Source organism: Cydia pomonella, chromosome 10, assembly GCF_033807575.1.
Source record: "Cydia pomonella isolate Wapato2018A chromosome 10, ilCydPomo1, whole genome shotgun sequence".
NCBI lineage: Eukaryota > Metazoa > Arthropoda > Insecta > Lepidoptera > Tortricidae > Cydia > Cydia pomonella.
Genome location: NC_084712.1, coordinates 16,536,332 through 16,564,074, shown reverse-complemented (window position 1 = coordinate 16,564,074; position 27,743 = coordinate 16,536,332). Strand labels below are relative to the sequence as shown.

Sequence of the window (27,743 nt, the reverse complement as noted above, 5' to 3'; positions counted from 1 at the left end):
TTGTCTGCCTCACAGTAGCTTTGAAAATATCTTAAAACAAATTTTAAATGACAGTAATATTAATTCTAAGACAACACTGCTAATTCTTATGGGTAATAGGGGAAATGTGAACAAAAATAATTTACTTAAATACTTTGAACAGTTAAATTCACTTGCAGTGCATGAAATTATTATTTTCACATTCCCCTATTGTGAGCAAATGTCAGAGGCAGAAAATAACATTAGACATAAGTTGAATATATCTCTATATAATCTTTGTACATATAGTAGTAAGTTTATCATAATTGACACTAACAAATTTGTTAGTAAATACCATATGCCTATGGTGTTTTTGACTAAAGGTAAGTGCTACCTTTCAAATTATTACAAGAGACAAATAGCTTTATCGCTATCCTATTTACTTGACATTTCTGCCAAGAATTTGGCAGACAACTCTGCTCCTATTGAGCAGCCCAGTGTGAGCTTGGAATTGGTTCCAGTCATAACCAATGATTTAAACTAGCTGTTAAGACAAAAGATTCTGTCTCGGCAATTTAGTTTTAAATAAATATAATGAAAAATACTGTAAACATGGAAAGTATATCCACCTGGTGCATCAAAACATTCAATGTATTAGAGGAAAAGATTTACAGATTGAACTTTTTATGAACGATTTTTATGTTGATATTTTATGTATTACTGAACATTGGTTAACAAATAATGAATTAATGCCTCAATTTAATAATCATCAGGTGGGAAGTTCGTTCACCAGAATTAGTTCCATACATGGTGGGTCGTTAATTATATTAAATAGTCAGTTAAAATTTAAGGAACGTAAGGATATTGTATCCATGTCTGTTGAACGGACTATAGAACTAAGTGCAGTAGAATTGGAGCAATTTATTGTTGTCTGTGTGTATAGGCCGCCATTAAGTAATTTTGAAATATTTGAAAGTGTAATGGATTCTGTGCTACTTAAAATATCATCTTCTAGTAAGAAATTATTTATATGCGGCGACTTTAATGTAAATATTTTGGAAAATTCAACAATGTCTTGTAGATTGTTGAATCTATTCAAATCTGGTAATCTCAACCACATGTTTATGGAGCCTACTAGAGTGACTGCTACTAGTGCAACCTGTATAGATAATATTTTCACTGATATTGTTCCTATTACTAAAAAAGTTATCAGTAATTTAGAATCAGACCACTTAGGTCAATTAATGGTATTTGAGACATTAAGGAAAAATACTTTGAGAAAACAAATAACTTTTGTACCAGTAACCTCGGACCGCGTAGAAAGAATGAAGCAAAGTTTAGTTCAGGCGCTACCCTTTTTGTCTTCCGATATGGGTCCAAATAGTATGTATAATTCATTCTTTCACACTTTTATGGATCATTATAATGCGATATTTACTTCAAAATCGGTCGTAGTTAGTGGTGCATCAGTTTTTAGTGAGTGGGCTACTGCGGACTTACATCAACGAAGACGTGCACTGTATGCCTTGTATGAGGAACGGCGGTTTAACACGAATTTAAAGAACATGTCAAGCAATATTCGAAAATTTTTAAAATAAATTGTCATATAGCTAAGCGAAATTATCTAAGTCAAAGAATAAAAAATAGTACCAACATTATTAAAGCAACCTGGAAAGTAATCAATGTGGAGACTGGTCGCTCGAAACACAGAGTGAATGATTTTAAACTAAATATTGATAACAAAATTATAGATTCCAATTTAGAAGTAGCTACAGAATTTGAAATTTTTTTCACTGACGTACCAGTTTTCACAACTAAGGATTTAAATTCATCACCCTCATCTGCTGTTACTCTATTAAAAGATAACGCTCCAGAGTGTTGTGGAGATTTTCATTTTGAACGTGTTTGTACCTCTGATGTAGTAAAGGCGTTTAATTCGGTTAATGTCAAAAAAACGAATGACCTCTGGGGAGTCTCTGTCCATGCTGTCAAATCCTTAGTAGAAATTATAGCGCCTGACTTAGTAATTATATTTAACAACAGTGTTGATTGCGGCGAGTTTCCTGATTTAATGAAACATAGTAAAATAACTCCTTTATTTAAATCGGGTAGCAACTCTGACCCCACTAACTTTAGACCGATATCTGTGCTACCAACGTTCAGTAAGATTTTTGAAAAATTAATTCTTTCTCAATTAGTACGACATTTTAACGTCAATAATTTAATGCATAATAAGCAGTTTGGTTTTACACGGGGTCGCTCGACAACCGATGCTGGTGTTGAGCTAATTAAGCATATCTTCGATGCCTGGGAGGAGTCACGAGATGCTATAGGTATCTTCTGTGATTTGTCTAAGGCCTTCGACTGCGTTTGTCATGAAACATTAATCAGGAAACTACACTATTATGGAGTTAGAGGAGCAGCACTGGATTTACTTAAGTCCTACTTAAATGGTAGAATACAAAGGGTCGATGTGAATGGACAGCGATCACCGGGGTCATTGGTCTCTATGGGTGTACCACAGGGGTCAATATTGGGACCTTTCCTGTTCCTTATCTACATAAATGACTTGCCATTCCTTGTAAAGACCCACCATGATATAGTATTGTTTGCAGACGACACTTCACTTATTTTCAAAGTCAAACGACAGCAACAAGCTTACAATGATGTAAACGATGCTATTTCTAAAGTAGTAAATTGGTTCAATGTTAATAATTTATTGTTAAATGAGAATAAGACTAAATGTATTAAGTTTGTCACTAGTAATGTAAGGCATGTACAAACAAGTGTCATTGTGAAGGATGAGGAATTGGAACTAGTTGATAGTACAGTTTTTCTTGGTATAACTTTAGATTCTAAACTCCAGTGGGGTCCCCATATTGCTACTCTTTCGAATAGACTGAGTTCTGCAGCTTTTGCAGTAAGCAAAATCCGTCAGTTAACGGATGTCAAAACAGCTCGATTAGTATATTTTAGTTACTTCCATAGCATTATGTCATATGGTATTTTACTGTGGGGTGGTGCTTCAGAGATAAATACCATTTTTGTTCTGCAGAAGAGGGCTATTCGAGCAATATATAAAATGAACCATAGAGACTCACTGAGAGATAAATTTAAGGAAATTGACATCATGACAGTGCACTGTCAATACATTTATGAGAATATTCTGTATGTGCATAAAAATATTGCCGATTTTAAGAAAAATTGTGACATTCATAATATTAATACTAGAAATAAACATAAGCTCGCCGTGCCCTTCACTCGGCTCCATAAAATTAAAAAATCATTCATGGGTAATTGTGTGAGATTTTATAATAAACTTCCAAACCATATTACTGAGTTACCAATTAATAAATTTAAGAGTCATGTAAAGCGTAAACTTATTTCTAAAGCTTATTATACCACACAAGACTACATGAATGATAAAACAACGTGGGATTAATTGTGATTCGAAATGATTAATTATTTATTATATTTGAATAATGATGATGAAATGGATATTCCAATGCATGTATTTCCTTTGTTGTTTTTATTATATTTGTTTGACATTTAGAATTTATTCTAGAAACAATCTAGACAAGTATTTTTTATACATTTTTTTTTTGTATGACTGTATTTTGTGAAAGTTTTAGTATTAAATTTGATGTATGAATTATATTCATTAGTATTATATATGGAATAATATTTACAACATCAATAAATTGCTCTGATAATTAGATTAAGATAATTATATGTAATACTGTCTTACTATTCATAAGTGCTTGTTGCTAGGCCTACATGAATAAAGTATATTTGAATTGAATTGAATTGAATTGTTTTGGAAAACTAGATTTATCTTGTGACAACGCATTTTAACCAAGGCGTTTCGGAAAGTTGATTTTAACGAGAGAAAACGCGTTTTCACTATAAACGGGTTTTCGCGGAAACAATTATAATTCGGCATACAGCGACGATATAAAATTGTGTTAAAAATACTTAATCGGCTATTAAATCATTAAATTCAACTTTTTTGAATTATACACAATATGAATAAAATGTTAAAAAATCATCAGTTTTATATAATAAAGTAAATAGCTTGTTGTTAAAAAAATCATTGACATAATAATAACCTTCTTAATTCATATAACTTAGTGACAATTAATAAACAGATTAAATATATTAAAAAAAATCTTTTTATCCCCCTAACCCTGCGTGCCTGTCTTCACAAAACTCGAACTCGTCTCGTTTTGTAACCAGGGCCCTTTAATTTAACACGTTCCCTGTGCATGCATCATATGTGTAGCATTTTAGGGTACATATGATACGTGCATGCACCACTAATGATGCACGACCCCATATAAACTTAAACCATTGCAAAAATTTACACGTATGAGCTAGGTCTTTTTTATTTGTATGCACATACTGGCTATGAACCCTTTGACAAAAAACACGTGTGTCCGGATGACATTTATGTAATGTTGCCAGGTTATGACAGTTACAAATAAAACAAAAAATATTGTCATTTTTTATTAGAAATAAAACAAATTATTTGCACTTATTGCACATGATAATTAAAATAAAGAAATAATCAAACACATTTGCAAAAAAAAAACTAATAACAAAGGGGTTGTTATTTTAATGGCAGGCATTGAAGCATCTAAGACACAATGCTTTCTTGCACATCAAACACTCAGTGTCCGTTTGTTTCGCCCTTTTGCGAGCTTCTGTAGGCGTCCTACCCTGTTCAGTCATTAATTTGTAGCACCCAATGCAACTTTTTCGAAAAAAATATTGTTACGGCTTGGAGTTTTGGTCAGTTCATGGCGGCGGGGTAAGGTAGACTGAATCGATGGCCCAGCCGAAGGTTCGGAATCTTTAATACCAAGAAGATGACTAATAATTTCCTCGTGGCCTGACAAAAGAGGCATTTTTTTGTAAGCATTGATGTCCTTGTAGATTAAAATTGCATTAGCAACTGCAAGGGACATTAGATCAGCCGCAATTTTTTTTATATCAGAAACAAGTCTTGCGTACAGGCGAATTGTAGCTTGCCAGCTGATCAGCTATATCAATGCCTTTCTTGCCGCGATTGTAATCTAATACAATCTTGGGTTTCATGACTGGCCTAAATCCAGTGGACATTGCCATTTGATGATCGTGGCATGTTGATAAAACCAAAACATCAATCGAGAGAAACGTCAAATTGCCTTGAAGCGTGCATGAATGACATGTGGTGCACTGAGCAGTGAGCTAGCACGTGCATGCATCACATTTTGGGCACCAGTTTAGAAGCTCATACGTGTGTGCATCGCATGTGGGGCACTCGGAAAAATGGGAAAATAGGAAAAACGGTCTTCATGACTATCTTTTTTATGCCTAAATATCAACATACATACTGTATAAAAGGTATTTACAAAAACACAAAATTGCACGTGAGGACTCAATTTCTGGTTCCTAGGTACACAGGGAACGTGTTAAGAACCCAAAATTATGTTCCTGTTGCACAAAATACTAGAGTCAAACCAAGACAAGTTGGCAGCGATTTTGGTAGCCCAGAGTAGGGTGTTTAATTTTTTGAAATTTTCGAATTTCATCTGACTTCGCTGGAATTCTTGTTCTCACTGATAAAAAAATATTATACGGCAAAAAAAAAAATCGGTAAATTTTTAGAGGTTGTACAACATCAACAAAGATTTTCTCAAATAACCAACGACTCTCTATCGGAGGGTGGAAAATTGTTTGAGCGGCTACCATCAAAGCGGAGAGTATTGTAATTGTAATTGTGAACATCATAAGTTACTTTTGAAAAACATGTATAAAGATATTGTGAGTGTGCTGAGCACAGGTGCCAGGATTAGTTATGTAGAACCTAAACGTAGGAAACGCAATTATGTAACGGGTTGGAATAGGCATGTGGGGGAGGCTCACAGGAAGGCTAGGGATTGTTTTTTGTACTGGATCGCCTGTGGGAAACCTAGTGGGGGACCTATTTATAACAGTATGTGTTCATCTCGCAGACTCTTTAAATCCAAATTAAAATTTTGTCAAGAGAATGCACAACAAATTAAATTAGACATAATTGCGGATCATCATACAAAAAAAGATTTTGGTAAATTTTGGAAGGCAACAAATAAATTAAATCCTAAACCCGGCCAACCTGTGAGTGTCCACGGCCTACATGACCCGTATGACATCGCCAATGCCTTCAAACATAATTTTAAAGTGGAGTCGCCTCTTGGGCCGACCACGCCCGTGTTCCTGGCGAGGAGTCCAAATGAGGGGATTTCCGTTAAATTCTCTGCCGAAGATGTGTCCTCTGTGATTAGAAACATGGTAAGAGGCAAGTCCCCTGGTGCTGACGGTTTAAGTGTAGAGCACCTTAAGCACGCGGGGAGTCATCTCGCGAGGGTGTTGGCTGTGTTCTATAATCTATGCATTAGCCATAGTTACCTACCGGATGAGCTAATATACACAGTAGTAGTTCCGATAGTCAAAAACAAAACTGGAGATCCATCAGACATCAATAATTACAGACCCATCTCTCTGGCTAACATTATTGCTAAAATACTGGACGCTCTGCTTGATCAACAGCTGGAAAAGCACCTAAGTCTACATGATGCTCAATTCGGTTTCAGGCCTGGCCTCTCAACTGAGAGTGCTATCCTCTGTCTCAAGCGTACCGTCCAATATTATACATCTAGAAAAACGCCAGTCTTTGCATGTGTCCTGGACTTATCTAAGGCCTTCGACCTCGTTTCATATAAAATCCTATGGCAAAAAGTTGAGGAAATAGCAGGGCTACCGTCAGAGGTAATCTCTCTCCTGAAATACTGGTACCATAGCCAGAGAAACTGTGTGAGATGGGCGGGTGCTCTCTCGGAGGAGTACAGGTTGGAGTGCGGGGTGAGACAGGGGGGGCTTACGTCTCCCCGGCTTTTCAACCTGTACATCAACGGTTTGATAGAGAAGTTGAGCGGCACCAAAGTCGGGTGTTCGGTGGATGGAGTTTATATTAACAATATCAGCTATGCAGACGACATGGTGCTGCTCACGCCATCTCTCGGCGCATTGCAAAACTTGCTCGGTGTTTGTGAGAGGTATGCAGTGGACCATGGGCTCAGATATAATGCTAAGAAGAGTGAATTCCTAATCTTCAAGGCCGGTACTAAGACGTACGAGGTTGTGCCACCAATTGCTCTATGTGGCACTCATTTAAGCCGAGTTAAGCATTTTAAGTATCTGGGCCACTGGGTCACTGAAGACCTCTCTGATAACATGGATATAGATAGGGAGAGAAGGGCGCTGTCCGTCCGCTGCAATATGTTGGCTCGGAGATTTGCAAAGTGTACTAGAGAAGTAAAGCTAACGCTCTTTCGGGCATACTGCCAGTGCTTTTACACCTGCAATCTCTGGGTCAATTATGCGCAGAGGACGTACAGCGCACTTCGTGTGCAATATAATAACGCGTTTAGAACATTGCTGGGGCTTCATCGGAGGTGCAGCGCTTCGGGCATGTTTACGGAGGCGGGGGTTGATGGTTTTCATGCGATCATGAGGAAGCGCTGCGCCGCACTGTGGGAAAGGATGCGGGGGAGCCCTAGTAGTCTTCTGAAGATGTTTGCCGACAGGTGGGACTCACCCATGTTAAAAAGATGGATCAGCCTTCACACTACTTTTGTAAATTTTGATTGGTGACATGTTTTAATTATTATTATTATTTGACGAAATTTAATTTTAATTCTCTACATTTTATAATTTTCAAAATTTAATTTAATGCATTTAATTGTAATATCTTAATTGTAATTGTTATGTTATATTGTTTAATGGACAATTTAAATTATTGTAGAGATAAGTTATTGACATTTTATTATTTTATGCTCATCCGGTTATGTCTGTGTTTGTGATCTCTGTATGTACTAACAATAGTCTTGTAAGTTATGTTGTGTAATACTAACACTTTTATGGGTTTTTTTGCCTGAAATAAAGGATTTAATAATAATAATAATTGTGATACTGAACCTTCTACATACAAATAAATTTTAAAATTAGTAGTTAACTTAGATTTTGCTTACTCGCCCTATACCTACATGAGAATAACAGCGCCCTCTTGACAATGATCATATATTTCAGGTCCGGCTTTAGTCAAGTTTGAAAAAAAAAAAATACATCAGCGGAAAGCTTGTTCGTGAACTTGGACTTCAATCAATACTTACAACCCTGACCTTTAAAATATTAAAAACTAATTGGTTTTATGGAGGATTTAAATGAAATTTCTGAATGATTGATTATAGCAAACAATTGGGCACAATAATAAGTTTACATTTCTCGATTCAATATTTGGCGACAAACTTGAAAATTGAGTAATTAAAATTAACTTTGTCAACAACCCAGATACACAATGGCGCATCTTTGACGCGCACGCGTACTCGCATGCGATTTTAGTTACATTGCGGACTATTGAGGTTACAACCATTTCGGTCGACCGATCAAATACCGCAATGTAATGAAACTCGCATGCGAGTTCTCGCACCATCTAAATGAGAGCCCTAATCCTTGGGATACACTAGAGGACAAATGTTTTGCGACACGTGTCGCCGGCGACGTCGAGTGAAGTGACACGACGCGCCGTTGCCGGACTTCGGTCGACATGTCTGCTGGCAACAGTGGCAACATCGCGCAACACATGTCGCCAGTGTGTGTCATAAGTCGTGCAATGTCGCTAGTATGTGAGGCGAAGATTCGCGAAGTCGTGCGCCTTCCGCCTTCCGCCTTGCGCCTGACGTCCGCGATGTCGCCAGGTACATCTTATTATGTCACCGACACGTGTCGTGACATTTGTCCCCTAGTGTATCCTTGGCTTTAATAACATCTGGAAATCAAAGCTAATGTTAGTAGCTACAGGCACCCTTGAGCCGTGGCATAAAGCCGGGACAAGATGACAATCTTGGAATCGAAACTTATTAAAACTAAGTGTAAAACATGTAAGTGTACGATGAAACTGTAAAACACATTAAAAGTTTCAACCCCAATCTGTAGGCAAAGCTAAATAAAAACCGGTCAAGTGCGAGTTGGAGTTGCAAGAGCTCGTACATCAACATCACAGAATATTACGTGAAACCACTTTAACCCTTTATCGTGGTAGTTATAATATTCAACTCTATTGACAGTTATTAAAGCTCAAATTAAAAAAAAAAATTATGACATGCGTTAAGGCATCGTGGGGGGCTAGGTTAACCCTTAGGGGTTTTAAAGACTTTTCACGGGAGCGGCCTAAGTGTTCACCAACATCTGGAAATAGCCTCTATTATCAAGTGCACGTTTACATATTTTTGGAAACCTTGGCCGCTTTGATATATCTGACGACGACGGTACGTAGTTAATTCAAAAGTTACGCCCATTTGGCATTCAACATGAAACAGCGACATTTAACAAGTTAATTAAGTTGATTAGGTACCCTTGACATCCCCCGAGCCCCGGGCTCGAATTTACGCAGTCCCTAATCACTCAGCTTGCTTGCGTTCATAATACATACTTCATTTGGGCTAGGTCGAAATAGATTCATAGAATCTCTGGCTCAGCCGATGGAAGTCGATTCTAATGTATGGTTTCCATCTTATTTTGATGCAACCTTGACCGTGAGCCCCTTGATTGGTGTTCAGGGTTAGCAATGCAATCGGTAGTCGTTTCATGAGGCATTTGGCTCGATCTTATTGGTGCGCGTACTGTGCGTGAGATATCTTATGACTCAAGATCGAATCAAAATAACATGAAAACCGTAACACATTTAACTTTGGAACCAATCAAATTAGTAAATATTTTAATTTCTGATTTTTAAATTATAAACTGAAATAGATACTAAATATAAAGTGACAAAGCCCGCCAGTGGCGGCGGCTTCTTCAGCTTACGCGGCTAACGTCTTCTAGGCTACTCCGTCACTGGACTAAAGGTCTGGCCTGTCTGGGCACAGGATATCCTAGCGCAAAAGATCCAGGGCATTAGCTGCGTAAGCTGAATACGCCGGTTCAAACCCGGTCTCCTCCATTGGAAGGGCTTTGTCACACTTCCTTCAGTATATGACATCTACAGTCTGGCAAACACAACTTGTCAATAAGTAAGAACAAAGAACACCGTACTTATCCTTTTCGTTTGGGTACAGTCAGCTGCAAAAATATATATCGAGAGAATCGTCTCATAAATATGGTACTACGCTCTTTGTACATTGGAATAAGATGCTATGGGACATATTTTTGAGTAAGATGTGTACACCCATATTTTTACACTTGACTGTACTAGTACTAGCGTAAGACAAAACTATATTTCAGTTTATATCACATTATTAAAATAGGATCGGCGTCAGTTCCATCCATCTATAATAGACTAGAGTTCTAATCAAAAGATTCAATAGCAAATCTGCTAACGAGCTTCTAGGGCTCAAGAGACACAACACATATGCAGTGAGTGACAAGAATAATGATGGGACACTGCAAGTTGAACAAATATATGTTTCTAATTGGGAGGAAACAAGATGCGACATGCAGTTTCTGTCAGGAATCAGAGGAGACTGCAATGCACATTTTCTGTTCCTGTAGACCACTAATGTCAAAGAGAAGTACATAACAACTCGTGGCGGCAAGTATTGCAACCTTATAAGGTACAGAACATTACAGCCCAAAGAATATGGAATTTCCTAGATTCAACGGGCATTAGTAATTAACTTTGTGACTCAAAAATTCCAACAAAACGCAAACAAAAGTAGCCACAAATTAAACTTAGCTGACGATCGATAGACCTTATCTCGCAGCAATAAGAGTTTCATTTCTTATATTCTGAGAGTATTCTTTATATTAAAGCCCGGCCAAGTAAATAAAAAACTTCCCCATTTTGCGGAAAACTATTGGAACTAATTTCTTCAAGTGGTAAATAACTTTGAAGAGAAAATTAATGCCTTCTGTCAATTGCTGTCAAAGTGAAGTACTTATCGATTTTGCGTGGTGTATTTCTTGGATATTGTGTGTAATAAACTTATTTGTGCGTTAAAATACCGAAAACTATTTAAAGTGACTTAAGAAAAGTGTTTTGCAATATAACGAAGTATTTGTCGGAGAGTAAGTCTGAAGGATTAAACTCTGTTCCTCCAAAAACATCTCCGACCTTGTTGTCAACATGAGTGGTAGGTACATCAAAGAGTAGTATAATATGAGGTAAGTACATCATACTAAGTTGCTATAATTATTACTGATTTAACGCTCCCAGCGTATGATGCTCATTCTTGTCTACGTGACAACGTGACAATACAGTGTCCGTCACTTTCAATCTTTATTAAAAAGTGACGGTTATTTTATCACGTGGATAAAGCCATGTCGGGCTTTAAGAAGTGGGTTGAAATCGAGACGTTTCAACTCTAGAGGTAGAACATCGGTCACCTAAATACAAACAGGAAGTTCATGTGGTAATTTCATTTTTTCACAGCAGTCATAAACCGAAATTTTTTCCGAAGTACTTAAAGGCCGGAAACGCATTTACAACCCCTCTGGTGTTTCGGTAGGTAGCGACGGTAATCGCTTACCATCAGGCGATTTGTAAAGATAAAGATAGTTTATTATTCAAGTAGGCATATTACAATGATCTTATGAACGTCAAATAAAGCTACACCGGCTCTAACCCTACACCTCTGACCCCAGAAGATTTAAATCCCCCCTCAATTGGAGGAGGATATCCCAATATGGACCGGCAAGAAGGTTGTAAGGCGGTAACACACTTATAAAACGATCTCGTTTCATACAAGTACACGTACGTACACGTGTTACATACTCAATATAATATGAGAGTTTGATCGAAGCACAAGTAATAACTTAATTATTATAGCTTTTAGCCATTGGTTTATAATATGTGAATTTAGTGCGTCCTTGCCAGTAAGCCAAACAAGGGAATTAATAATAAAATTAGAACGGGTAGTGTCCCGAAGGTATCTACGAGTATAAACATTGACATAACTACACCTTTGACACAATTGATTAAATGATAGCTACAACTTGCACATACGGGCAGCACCTGATCAACCCGATCTATTATAATTTCAGTACCTTATTCAATCAAATACTTTTTTATACCAAGACAATGACAAAAAAATATATAAAAAAAGGCAAAGTCTTTCCAATCAATTGATCAACAACTACCGCTTGGGGGTCAGTTCTCAATTTCTCATAGGTAGCATGACCAAAGCTACGCTGATAACAAAAAATTACTAATTTGTTAAAAAAAAATACTAATATTAAATTCAAAATTAGGACCTAAGTACGTTGATATTATATTTTTTCTTGCGATACAGGAATGCCTCGTTAAATCTTTTGGCGCTCACCCTGAATTCTATTCTATTCAACAGGCCATGGCAGACGCTATTATTTGCAACATGAATGGGGATAGAATAGATAGTCCGTGGTGTTACTGCGGCTTTGAAGCTCAAACTTTGTTGATTATAAGCATTGTTGGCCGATGTCTAGAGGATTACCATGGCAACTTGGAAGACAAGTTGACATCAGGCGATTGGTTGCCCCAACTGCCTTGTGATGCGAATTTGATCCCGGATCTCAATCTAACTGCGGGGCAGGATATGCTTACCTTGCTGTCCAGGGGCCTTTTTTTGAACGGTATTAGTCTAATATTATACTATAATAATATTAATTATTATATAAACCTATACCGTTCGTGAAATGGGCCCCTGCAGACTACTAGACTATTAGACACAACAGAAATTGACTAGATATTAAATTCAATTTGATAACCTCGGCACCTAGTACAAAATTACAAAAGTAGGTAAGCGGGTTAGAATGTACTATTTTTAGGCTTATTAACTGATCACCAAATATAGCAAAATATAACGTCAAAAAAACCTTAAATATGTCAAAAGCTTTTGACTTTGTTTGTCATAAAACCCTCTTGTCATCCTACCACCTAATAAAATCATCAGGCAGCAGTTTACAGAAATATGCCATATTAATAATGATAAATTAGAAATAAAAACAGTGTCAGAATCTAGAATATTAGAATATGGCGTCCCGCAAGGAAGTATACTAGGACCATTATTTTTTATTTTATACATTAATGATCTTCCGTGTGTCGTGCAACATCAAATGGTGCTTTATGCTGATGATTCTACACTTATAGTTGAATCAAGTAATACGGAAGCGTATGAAACACAAACTAACAACGCCGTCAATAATGTCATAGAATGGTTTGATAAAAATAATTTAAGAGTCAATATAACCAAGACAAAAGTAATGCAGTTTCATCTATCTCAATCACTGGAAAAGGACATCAGGATAATGTATAATGAACATGTTATAGAGCAAGTTAATGAATTTAAATTCTTGGGCATTGCAATTGATTCTAATGTTAGCTGGAAAACACACATAATGGATATTTGTAAGAAAATTAGCCGATATATATATACGTTTTAAAAAACCCAACAAATACAGTGTCACAAGCAACTGCCCTAACTGCCTATCACGCATATGTAGCGTCAAATTTACGATATAGTATAATACATTGGGGAAATGCTGCTGCAACACATATATTGCCTTCTTTCAAAATACAGAAAAAGTGCATAAGAGCAATGTCTTTCTTAAAACAAAGAGAATCATGCAGAACTCACTTTGTCAAATTAGGTATATTGACGCTGACTTCAACCTACATCTTTGAGTCCTGCATATTTATACATGAACATATGGAACTATTTAAAAGTCACACATGCCAATTTCCTAGGAAAATCAAAAATGTATTTAATATCCTACCCGATCACATTCCTAAAACTAGCTTTTACCGCAATTCTTTTTTTGATATGGGACCTAGAATATTCAATCACCTATCGAATGACATAAAAAGTTTACCAACACCTTCATTAAAACGACATTTAAAGGAATTACTGGTACGAAAAATTTATTATGACATAAAATATTTTTATGATGATAATTTTGACATTTAAATTTAATTATGGGGAAATCGCGTTTGTGATATGTAATTAGTATTGTTTGATGTAAAATAATTATTGTATGTTATTGTTATGTTTTGATTATGTTATGTTCACTAATAATGTTAGTTCAATTTAATTTAATTTATAATGCATGTATGTAGCTTAATAATATTGTACGCCTTAAAGGCAGGTTATAATAGACAACCATTTTTATAATATCTGTATTACCTACATATAACCAATAAAGAAACTGAATTGAATTGAATTGAACCCTTTTTAACCGACTTCAAAAAAGGAGGAGGTCATCAATTCGACCGTATTTTTATTTTTTCGTACGTATGTTAGGGTAATTCTTATTCTTATGTTTTTTTTTGTGTTACCTGTAAGAACAGCAAATATTCTTACGAAAATAAGTAAACTCTATATCAATATACTTAACAATTTACCTCTAGTTTTATGTCAACCTAAATGTATTGTCCGAAGAGTATTAGAATCATATAAAAAAAAAGTTAGAAGTTCGAAATGGCACGGAAAGTGTAGTATAACTTCCCCGGATTTTATGTTTTTTTTTTTTTAATATTAAGAAATTTTGCAAGAATTTATATCAAATGTAAAATACTTATCCCTATTCGACAACACTGTTTAAAAATTATATGGATATATAACGACTTTATATAATTTTAAACAACATACATTTTGTGATCAGTTTTCGTGTCACCGCCGCGCGTGGTAATATAAACATGCGGTACTCGGTAGAAAATTATCTTTACGACTGGCAGCCTTTTTAAAGTTTTTTTAGAGCAGCAACACTGTATTGTTGTCAGATTTGCAAATGGCTGAAGAGCGAAGTTTTGTCGAAAATTATGTCTTTATATTAATTTGAAATGTACGCCTGCAACTCCAGAGGAGTTACATGCGCGTTGCCGACCCTAACACTCCGCACCAACGTTGAGCTCTGGCAACCTTACTCACGGGTAGGAACACATCACTATGAGTAGGGTCTATGTAGTGTTATTTGGCTACGGTTTTCTGTAAGGTGTCATATAACTATAATTTATAAGTACCTATTAAAATAATTACCTAAATAAATTACTCATATTAATTATGACATTAAAAAACGTTATCAATTAATATTAATTAATTACTTAATATTACATACAAATAATTAATAATACTGCCCCTGGAAAAAAATACATATAATCTAATAATTAATATAATGTAACAATTCTAAATAAAATATTTATTATACGTTAAAAAAAAATACACTTTTAATAAACAACATTGATTGAATTACTATCGGCGCGTAGGACGCCATAGCAATTGAATATGTTAATAGTGGTTTATGTGACTGCTATCAGTATCAGTATAGAAAGGCATTAAAATACAAGTGTGTGTTTTATAATAGGATTACACAAGTGTCTTAATGCCTAATTATGTACATTTACATAGGTGGTAAATGAAATTTTTATTCACTAATGTCACGCTACCGTACTTTTTTTTTCGGATCATGGTTTCGGTTCGGAAGTCGGCCCCAACAGCCGTATATTTCAAGTACGAATTTTGTAAAAATTCTTGGTGATTGCCACTTCATTTCGAACAAAACATCATTTCGGCTGATATTAGGTAGGTACCTACTCATAATTCAACGTCCGGCATCCGGCACCTTCCAACGCAACGACAAAAAGGGTCGAGTTATGAATATTATTTCCCATGATACTACAACACATGTAGGTAAGGAAATAAAATAACTTTTACAAAGGCTGTGTCAAAATAGGTATTTTAATATTTGAGCATTCATACTAGTTTTGTTATATCTGACCATACTCTGAGGAGTGAATATGTAAGTCATACTGGACAACTTTTACTATGGACCCAAGCCCAAAAACGAAAAAAAATCGGCAATCTCATACATGTCGGCGAATCATATATGTCATTGTTTCCTATGAGACGGTAGGTAGATTTTTTTGCAATTTTGGGGATGCCTGCTTAGTCAAAAAATTTTCATCCTTTACAAAGAGTAGGTATGGTCAGACGCAAAAAATCAGCCTGTATTATGTGAAGATGAAAGTTGGTAATGACTGATTGAAAAATGGTAAAGACTCTGTCGTCACTAGGAATGTCTCTTACCTTCAACGTGTTCACTGGTAGCGTTTCTAAGCGACGGAAAGCCTAACAGATCAGCAGCTTTCTGGCACTGCGCACGGCGTTGAGGATATTCGCTGCCGGTCAGCTGGTGTTTCACGTTAGAGTTGATGACGAGGATCACCGTGTCACCGTTCATGATGGGCACTTGAGTGCTTTCTAGAGACCTGTTAAATAAAATAAAAAATCCATGTAACTCGTCTCTGGAATCTGCGACGTCTCGACATCGCTTGTCTGATGTGTGCTTTCGAGCGGGTGTTACACAAGCATATGCTAGAATATGAATGAATTTACTTAATGATGATTGAGGACAAAAAAATACAATAGCTGATTTTAGCCACAGATGTCTAGAAAGCGAAAAGTTTAAAATAAGTTGAAAAAGTTCTCGGATTTTTTTGTACCTAACCGGACTACTAGTACTCGAACAAAGTACGAATCAACGCGACGACCTTGGTTTATCCTTACCGCCATTTTTTAAGGGTTCCGGACCAAAAAGGTACAAAAGGAACCCTTATGGTGCGTGAATAGTTATGAACAACGCTAACCCAGACACATTGAAAGTATTTTGTTTTTTATTAACTATGGAAAATGTCCAATATGAAGAGGGGGCTAAATTTCAAAGTCTAGTGACTAGGTCAAGTGGGGTACTCGTATGATTGGAAAGAGCTCAAATTGTAAAAAAAAATTGATTTATGGAGGAAAATGTGAAAAAATACCAGTCCCTCCCCCTCTTATCTCCGAAGAAAACATATGAATTTTTTACATAATATCAACATTACTATAAATTTTACAGGAAAAATAGAATCAGACCTCTCTATCTCAGTAACTTTTTTTTATTAACAAAAAACATTTCCAAATTCATTTAACCAACTTTACACACTGTGTGTTTATTACACTTGAAATTTCTATGAAATTACATTAATGACACCTTTTTGAAATAAAATATCAATTTTTGAAATCGGTCTCGAAAAACCAACATACGTGCAAATTAGACAATTTGCCGATAGATGGCGCTGTACACAATTATACTTAGTATATAGGTACTTCTGATCAAAAGTCTTTCGCCTTTATAGTTAGACGAGATAATTCGAAGTTTGTACGGAACCCTCGGTGCACGAGTAAAACAAACTCGCACTTGACCGGATTTTTTATTAAATACCTACGTCTCACCCGTCGGTGACATCCTCTCATATTACCCATCTTTAGTCAGACTGTCTGACTACTAGTACTCGAACAAAGTACGAATCAACGCGACGACCTTGGTTTATCCTTACCGCCATTTTTTAAGGGTTCCGGACCAAAAAGGTACAAAAGGAACCCTTATGGTGCGAGTCTGTCAGTCCGTCCGTCTGTCTGTCACAACGCTAAATATCTCGAGAACCATAAAGCTATCGATTTGACATTTGGAATAGTTATGAACAACGCTAACCCAGACACATTGAAAGTATTTTGTTTTTTATTAACTATGGAAAATGTCCAATATGAAGAGGGGGCTAAATTTCAAAGTCTAGTGACTAGGTCAAGTGGGGTACTCGTATGATTGGAAAGAGCTCAAATTGTAAAAAAAAATTGATTTATGGAGGAAAATGTGAAAAAATACCAGTCCCTCCCCCTCTTATCTCCGAAGAAAAAATATGAATTTTTTACATAATATCAACATTACTATAAATTTTACAGGAAAAATAGAATCAGACCTCTCTATCTCAGTAACTTTTTTTTATTAACAAAAAACATTTCCAAATTCATTTAACCAACTTTACACACTGTGTGTTTATTACACTTGAAATTTTTATGAAATTACATTAATGACACCTTTTTGAAATAAAATATAAATTTTTGAAATCGGTCTCGAAAAACCAACATACGTGCAAATTAGACAATTTGCCGATAGATGGCGCTGTACACAATTATACTTAGTATATAGGTACTTCTGATCAAAAGTCTTTCGCCTTTATAGTTAGACGAGATAATTCGAAGTTTGTACGGAACCCTCGGTGCACGAGTAAAACAAACTCGCACTTGACCGGATTTTTTATTAAATACCTACGTCTCACCCGTCGGTGACATCCTCTCATATTACCCATCTTTAGTCAGACTTTTGATTGATTCTAAGAGAAAGAAAGCTTAAGGCTTCTGTTACGAATCGTTCAAAAATGGACTCATTTTTGATCCTTCATTCGTTAGGTTAAGTCATTAATGTTTGCAATTAAAAATCAATATTTTTTTATATAATTTAATTTAATGTATCCAAATATTCTTATAATTAATTTCATTCAGATTGCATATTTTTTAATTAAAATATTCAATGAAATGTATAAATTCAATCGTTATTCAATATCTCTATGTTCTAATTTCACTATGGCAATTTTATATTCAAAACTTTGACAGTTTACAGAGCTTTTAAAAACTTACGGTTATTGTGCAATCCCCCAACGACTATTCACTTTGCCACTTCTTGTATTTTTTTGATTTTTTGCAATTTGGAATCCATATACGTAATTTGGATTTTACATGGTCCTTACGAAGCCTCTGAATTACGAGAAGGCAAGATTGTGGCATCGAGTCGTGCTCCACATATTCAACGGTTCCAGTGAAGCCGTGGGTCATCCAGGTTGGCGTAGGGCACATCCAGCTACGTGCAAGTTCCAGAGCTGACACTCATCGCGTCCCAGCAGTCAGGATCAACGACGAGTGGATACAGCATCGACGAACACACGGAGCATCCCATTGCAGTGGGAATCCAGCCGTAACCGGAGTCAGTTACGGAATCCAGCCCATCCAGCACCAACCAGACCAGTCCAGGAGCATCCAGTGGGGATCAACATCAACCAACATTGCAGTTGAATGAGACAGCAGTGCTCTTCAGATCCAGAGGCAGTCAGCACAGAAGGAACAAGCACGAAATTGTGAGATCGTTCCATTTCCTTTCAATTCACATTTCCTTTGTTTGTTGTAGCTGCACTATCCATACATTTCAAACATATCCATATCCATATTCAGTTGAACCATATTCATTATTCATTACCTTTCCAGCTAGTGCAGAAAGTAAATTCATTGCCTTCATTGTCATCATTTGGTCAGTAGAAAGTAGATATTCACTAGTATTCATTAGCGGTATTCAGAATTGTAGACAGATATAACCTCTTAGCACATTTCACAGTAATATTAAGATTTCATTTCATAATTTCACTTCCAACTTGATATCTAACTGTTCATTAATCACAATATTCATTAATTAATCAATTCACTAGTCTAATTTCAACTTAAAACAACTATAACTTCACGTTAACACGTTAATCAGTCAATTTTTATAGCGAACTGCAGTGTGCCGGGAGGGCGTAAACAAAGTAATTAAGTGATTACATAACTTCATTGCATCTCGGATCTGCATTGCATATAAGTTAAGCGCCTTGAAATTTCGCATAGCAAATTCTATTAAAAGACATTTCATTTTATTCCAAATTGATTTTGAGTAGGCTCATTGATTAATTTACATTATTTCACAATGTCTTCTGAACAAGAATTGAAAAAACTTAACTACAAGCGTGGGGTTATTAAAAGCAAACTTAATGCCTTTCAGAAGTTCGTTTCGAATGTAGCAGCCGAGTCGCAATTGAGTGATTTGCAGCTTGCCGAATTACAGTTAAGATTTGACAATATAGTGCCTTTATACGATGAATTTGATGCATTACAGACAGACATCGAGATTTTGTCTGCGTCTGGAAGCGAAGGGGATATCGGAGAGGAGTGGACTCTCTTCGAAGATACCTACTTCGCGAGCATGTCGTCTGCGCAAGTGCTAATTCAAAAGTATTCGAGGCGTAATTTTCCCATCAATGAGTCAGAGGTAAGCTCTGCTAATACCGTTGTCGAGGCACACAATTCAGACTTAATCAATTTACCAAAAATCAATTCAAATGAAGTACCTACACATTCAAATATTCACATCCCGATATTGCGGGAGTTACATTCAATTGTTCCTAGCTTGACGCCAGAACAAAACGCTTGTGAGGAGCAGTTTCCAAAAACTGATCCTGACGATCGACTCAGACTATCCATGCAGTTGAAGGAGGCGCCTGCGGTCCTGGGGCACTCATTTCAGCGTGCTTTAGCTGCGTCTCTTTCAGTGGTGCGCCGCTCAGAAGCCGCACAAACAGGCTATATTATACACAAAGATCTCGAGCGTTCTAATAATTTATTGCTGCGTAGGGCTCGCGGAGACTCTTTTCCTACACGGTCTCCTCCGTTTCACGGTGATGGCAAACTCATTTGTGTGGGGGGAAGACTGAGCAACTCCAGCTACAATTATGATCCCAGTCATCCAGTGTTGTTCAGTTCAATATTCCGATTTTATAACAGCACATTCTTGCATGCTGAACCTGTCAAGATATCCAGCCAAAACGGTACTATTTCAGCGTTTGTGTGTCTTACAACGAAAGCAGTGCACCTCGAATCTTATTCACGTTGTAATACACATGTTTGCAATGCAGCCTTGCGCCGATTAATTGCAGATTCATTCATTCAGACATTGTTTGATAATGCATCAACGTCATCGCAGGTAACCGAAAGCATCCAGTTTTCTTTCACACCGGTTTCACAACACATGATATATGAAGGGATGTCTACTCTTCTGATTCAAATTCAGGCAATTTCAATCTCAAGGCCGCTGACTTCATTGTCAAACGTCTCAAATAGCTTCAGTCCCTTACTTCCTTCCCACTTCCTTATAGGGCGATCCACAATTTTCATGTCTCACGCACACATTGCTGACTCCAGGACTTCATCAATTCCATATTCGTGGCAGTCATCAACCGGAGAGATCATGGACGGCGTTCTGGTTGTCGTGACGGACAAAACTGCCTTCTCTCGGTCGAGTCATCCGAGGCATCCACGTCAGCGACGGGTTCACACGCGGAGCACATCATATACAGACGAAGATAGGAGGCCACCCGACGGGGTAGTCAACAACATCTCCCCTCTCGCCGTAGATACACAATTGAAGTTCTCAGACTTCAAGGCCGGGAGCATGTTACGAATCGTTCAAAAATGGACTCATTTTTGATCCTTCATTCGTTAGGTTAAGTCATTAATGTTTGCAATTAAAAATCAATATTTTTTTATATAATTTAATTTAATGTATCCAAATATTCTTATAATTAATTTCATTCAGATTGCATATTTTTTAATTAAAATATTCAATGAAATGTATAAATTCAATCGTTATTCAATATCTCTATGTTCTAATTTCACTATGGCAATTTTATATTCAAAACTTTGACAGTTTACAGAGCTTTTAAAAACTTACGGTTATTGTGCAATCCCCCAACGACTATTCACTTTGTCACCTTTTGTATTTTGTAATTTTGGAAGTAAACCAGCGTTTATACTATACAGTCCACTCTTATTTATCACCTCGACAACACCTGAGACCAGCGAAGATTTTACACTTCTCACAAAACTTATTAGCTTCACTCTGAATGTACATTTATTTTGTTCTAGACCTGTGTTATACGACCAAATAAATATTTATTTACTCCAGACAGACCCATTTGTACAACAAAGATAAATGTATAAAGGAATTTCTCCTTATCGTGTATTCATGTATTAAGAATATAGTTATTAACACTTAAATTGGCAAGAGTAAAAATTTATAAAAACAAGTTATATAGTATCATACCTTTATTGAATACCGTCTTACGGTGTACAGAAAAATAAAAATCCTGCATTATGCGTTTTTTAGAAAATCTATGTAATGTACATCACCATATACGTTGCCATTTTTTTTTAAAGTCACATTCATGTAGGTATGTACACGCTGGTTACCGCTGCCAAGAAGCCAGTGAAATATTCCATAAAAATAAACGTAAATTATTATGAAAAAACTTAATTTTGTGTGGAAATGTGGAAAGCAATTTCATTTTTTCGTTCTCCAACAATGAAACAAAAGGGCATATTGCATTTGATGAAATAAAACTTGTAGTTGGTATGCTTGTGTTTGGACGTGGTGAGTACACAGAAGCAGATAGTGATGAATGATGATACTCTTTCTATAGAGTTCAACGTGGGCAAGGCATCACGTGTGGCCGAAGATGGTGAAACTTCACCTAAACCTCTGCTGCTCACACCACTCTAATGTAGGGACAGAGCTGCTCTGACTACACCGATGAGGTGAAAGCAGCAGATGAGGTATTCTTGTGTTTATATGAAATTCTTGTTACCCTTGTAGTTAATGGCCAATGAGTGTTCAAGTGGATGCAAGCAGATGGCGTGGCTACGGACATTTCGACGCATACTGCCAGAAACGCAAATTATCCGAAACGCACATTGTCATGCTTTCATTCGGAAAGTACGCCAGAGGTGTCGTCTAATCAGTGGAATATTTTCATTTCTGAATTGTCAGTGTTATATCGATATACACGGTGAAATTGATTGGTGATCAGGAACAATTTTGTTCTAATTCAGCCATCGATAGCTGGTTGAATAACGTATATATAAAACTAAATATTAGGCGATAAGTAAAACTAAATATTAACCCCCTTATTCATAAACGTCTACTAAAGTTGACAAGCCGCTAATAATAGTTTGTCCCTTTCCATCATACCGATACGTCGGAAAGGGACAAACGATTATTAGCAGCTTGTCAACTTTAGTAGACGTTTATGAATAAGGGGGTAAGGCTCTAAGCCTCAATTCCAGTACATTATTAATCATAAATCAATAAAATAATAGTAAGTACATTTACAGGATATAAAAAATCTCGTGCCATCTTTTTTGGCAGATACTTAAATATTATTTACAGTACATATGGGGCTACTTTATAGCACTAGTGCGAGAAGTAGCATATTACGTTACTGTGTCGAACATTTAAAGGGCCATATGTACTGTAAAACGTTGTACGATACATGTGCGAATAGGTAATTCGCAACTCGTGTCGATTTAAAACACTCCCTTCGGTCGTGTTTTAATTTATCGCCACTCGTTTCGAATTTCCTATTTTTCGCACTTGTATCGTAATGTACTATATTATTATAAGATGTGGCTCGACATCAAGGATATTCTTTTAAGGAAAATGCCTAAAGCTTAGCTACCTAAAAAAGCCGCCAAGTGCGAGTCGGACTCGCCCATGAAAGGTTCCGTACCATTTATGACGTATTAAAAAAACTACTTACTAGATCTCGTTCAAACCAATTTTCGGTGGAAGTTTTCATGGTAATGTACATCATATATTTTTTTAGGTTGATCATTCTCTTATTTTAGAAGTTACAGGAGGGGGGGGGGGACACATTTTACCACTTTGGAAGTGTCTCTCGCGCAGACTATACAGTTTAGAATAAAATGATATTAGAAACCTCAATATCATTTTTAAAGACCTATCCATAGATACCCCACACGTATGGGTTTGATGAAAAAAGATTTTTTGAGTTTCAGTTCTAAGTATGGGGAGCCCCCAAAATTAATTGTTTTTTTTTTCTATTTTTGTGTAAAAATCTTAATGCGGTTCATAGAATACATCTACTTACCAAGTTTGAACAGTATAGCTCTTATAGTTTCGGAAAAAAGTGGCTGTGACATAATCGGGCAGACAGACGGACATGACGAATCTATAAGGGTTCCGTTTTTTGCCATTTAGCTACGGAACCCTAAAAAAAAGCTTAACGGATTTAGACAGATAAATCTGGATAATGAAAGCTCAAGCCGATGTTTTAAGTTTAATATAAAATAAACAGGTCACCCGTTTATCATTTAACGACCTTTTTTTAAACGGCCATATCTCGGAATTATTCCATTATAAAAATAAATTACTGCACACAACATTACACCAATCGCTGGATAACTTATTTACTTAGATACAAATATACAGTCAAGAAATATTTCACCAATCAGCGTCAGCTGCTAACACGGATTGGTGTTCACGTTTAGAACCAAATAGAATCTGAGGGCCTACCGCGAATCACGTTCGACTTGTTGGCTCTCTGATGTGGCACTTACAAATTTGTACGTAAGTGTGACAGGGAGGCAACACGTCGAACGTGATTCGCGGTAGGCCCTGTGTCTGAAGGAAAGTAAGTAAGTACTAATCCGCTTAGAGATCGTTTTGCCGGATCTATTTGGCTGCCCTTTTTACTGGCCTCTCCTAATTTTACGAGTACCCTTCCTTACATCTTCTTTTCGGTCGTCAAAAAGTTATCATTAGGGCTGCCAACTTTCTTAAAAAATATGTTTCCCGGCCTTTTTAGGGTGCCGTAGCCAAAATGGCATAAATGGAACCTGTCTGTTACAGCCATTCATTTAAAAAACTATAAGGTATATTTCTACTGAAATTGTAATCATACGTGTATTTTGTGAGACGCTACTAAGTTTATATTTTTAAGCGGGGCATATACCGTAAAATCATGTACATAGGTAACCAAAAGTGTTTTTTTAGTTAATATAAATGTACATATGATACATGAACATCGTTTGATAATTCTTTAAAATAAGGTTAATGTTTCTATAAAGGTTTTTGAGGAATTGAATTCATTTATAAAATAATCCTTTCGATAGTCAAAAATTGTGGTCCCCTTACTCTCTACTTTTTATACTTTTGAAGATAAGTCTCTAACTTTTGAACCGGGCGTATAGAATATGAAAAAAATAACAAAATAGAGCTTAATAAATACTCTCCACGAAAATTATTTAGTATATTATGATCGGTTGACTCATTGATGAGTTTTCTATAAAAACGTTCGACGACGTGCCGGAAAGATACGCCCAATTTCCTGGTATGGCTTTTTGTATATATGAAAGTACGAAAACCTTCATTATGCGTGGCCCGACACGCACTTGGCCGGTTTTTTGTGAGACGAAAAAGTTGGTATTCATATACCTTCACCTAGGTCTAGTAAACATGTTGTTATAATCTAATCAATCAGCTATTCGACTCATGTCTCATGTCAATTACATCAACAAACTTATCTAGTATTACTTAATTATTTCATGGCGACCTGAGATCAAATCAAAGAGTCTCCTTTTTATATGCAGGTACAGTACTTAAATAATATATGTTACTAAAATAAAGAGTCGAAAACACAAAGGCCAAATCAAAAAATGGATTGTTGTGTTAATTGTAAGTAGTTTCTCAATTGAGGATGTATTATGTAATAATTCAATACGAACGTCATGTTAGAAACTGCCAAGTGCTCATTACATAGCGCGCTCCACGTTATGAGTATACTCGTATAATTTAAGGCGGTCACATAAAAGTCTAGCCAGCCGTCGATGTCACTAAAATAGGCAGAAATTCAAACAATGTATGCGCAGGAGATTGCTTTTCTAGTGAAAATATTAGTTTTACTGTCGTGACTTGGTACATACATAAAAAAAAAAAGCGGCCAAGTGCGAGTCGGACTCGCCCATGAAAGGTTCCGTACCATTTATAACGTATTAAAAAAAAAACTACTTACTAGATCTCGTTCAAACCAATTTTCGGTGGAAGTTTGCATGGTAATGTATATCATATATTTTTTTTAGATTTTTCATTCTGTTATTTTAGAAGTTACAGGGGGGGGACACAATTTTTTTCATTTTGGAAGTGTCTCTCGCGCAAACTATTCAGTTTAGAAAAAATTGATATTAGAAACCTAAATATCATTTTTGAAGACCCATCCATAGATACCCCACACATATGGGTTTGATGAAAAGAATTTTTTTTTCAAAATTTTATGACGTATTGAAAAAAACTACTTACTAGATCTCGTTCAAACCAATTTTCGGTGGAAGTTTGCATGGCAATGTATATCATATATTTTTTTTAGATTTTTCATTCTGTTATCTAGGTGTAGACATCGATCAACACTTCTCTTTTAAAGAGCATGCAGCATCTCTATCTCAACGAGTCAGAAAGCTTGCGGATGTGATGCGGCTAATTCGTAACTGTGCCGACTATCGAGTTCTAAGACTAGTATACGTCACATTGTGTCAATCTATTTTGGGGTATTGTATATCGGTATGGGGCGGGGCAGGTACTTCGACGATGCTCAATATAGAAAGGGCACAAAGATCCGTCTTAAAAACATTGTACAAAAAGCCCTTTCAATTTCCAACAGATCAACTCCTCATACAATCCAGCTCTCTCTCGGTTCGGCAATTGTTTATCTATAGGGTAGGTACGATAATGCATCGAAACACGATAAACTCGTCCGGCTTCGCTACTCTCATCAGCAAAAGGACTTTTCGCGTTCCACGGAACAGAACGGAAACGCCTTATGCACGTCGCTTCCCTCAATTCCTCCACCCATATGTGTACAATCACATAGCTAAACTATTCAATGTGCAAAACATGACACTCAAGGAATTTCAAATTGTTGTCCGAAGGTGGTTAGCCTCTCTCTCTTACAGGGAAACTGAAGAGCTATTGAAACCTTTGCAGTAAAATACACTCAGGCACACACCCACCCACCTACACACACACACACTCACACACACACACACACACACACACACACACACACACACACACACACACACACACACACACACACACACACACACGCACATACACACACGCACAAACAGTAGTATTATTCATCATTATTAATATTAAGTAATGTTCTGCATCCACTCATTCTCCTTTTTATAGTCTTTACCTGCATGTAACTTATTTTAATTATTTTAGTTGATCACCTCATAGTTTGTAATTTTTTAATTTCTCATGTATTATATAGCACCAACTAGTTGTTAATTCGTTTTGCTGTTACTGACTCACCAAAGTCCTCACGACCCAGGCTTGACCTAGTGTGAGGGCTACTGTTAATCTAACCGCAATGTATATAAAATTTATAATTACCTACGTTTGTCAACACTGCCTCTACCTTGTTAATAAAGAGATTTTGTATTTTTGTATTTTTTTGTTATTTTAGAAGTTACGGGGGGGGGGGGGACACATTTTACCACTTTGGAAGTGTCTCTCGCGCAAACTATTCAGCTTAGAAAAAAATGATATTAGGAACCTCAATATCATTTTTAAAGACCTATCCATAGATACCCCACACGTAAGGGTTTGATGAAAAAAGATTTTTTGAGTTTCAGTTCTAAGTATGGGGAACCCCCAAAATTTATTGTTTTTTTTCTATTTTTGTGTAAACATCCTAATGCGGTTCATAGAATACATCTACTTACCAAGTTTGAACAGTATAGCTCTTATAGTTTCGGAAAAAAGTGGCGGTGACATAATCGGACAGACAGACGGACATGACGAATCTATAAGGGTTCCGTTTTTTTTTGCCATTTGGCTACGGAACCCTAAAAAGTGCCTGAGCAAAGTTAAGAATGGGGGGAAAACCCCTTGGTACTGTCAGGCTGCTTGAGTAAAGTCACGAAGCAACGCCACAGCCTTGGTCTGACCTTTCCCCCGTTTGTTTTATTAAATACGTGTCAGCCTTCTGTGACATCCTCTCATATTATTTATAATCAGACTTTTGATTGGAATTCTCTAAAGGAAAGAAAGCTTAGGGTTACTTAAAAAATAGCTCTATTCTAAACGTAAGTACATTCGTTCTAGACCTGTATTTATTTCCGTTCACGTTGTTGACGTTAAATATTTCACCGTGCCGTGTAACTAGTACCTAACTACCTTATATACTTATAGTATAGTCGTATAAGTGTTACATACAACTTCTAACTGTTACATTGTTACGCGGTTAGGTACAGTCAAGT

At 36.4% G+C, this 27,743-nt stretch overlaps 1 protein-coding gene across 1 annotated transcript in view; it reads right to left on the bottom strand.

Moving 5' to 3' along the window:
• The window catches only part of LOC133522300 (galactokinase-like), a 95,892-nt gene that overhangs the window by 17,829 nt on the left and 50,320 nt on the right, over positions 1-27,743 (bottom strand). The window contains exon 6 of the mRNA XM_061857588.1: positions 16,035-16,216. Within this exon, the coding sequence (XP_061713572.1) occupies positions 16,035-16,216 (182 nt within the window). The remainder of the gene's footprint in view (positions 1-16,034; positions 16,217-27,743) is intronic.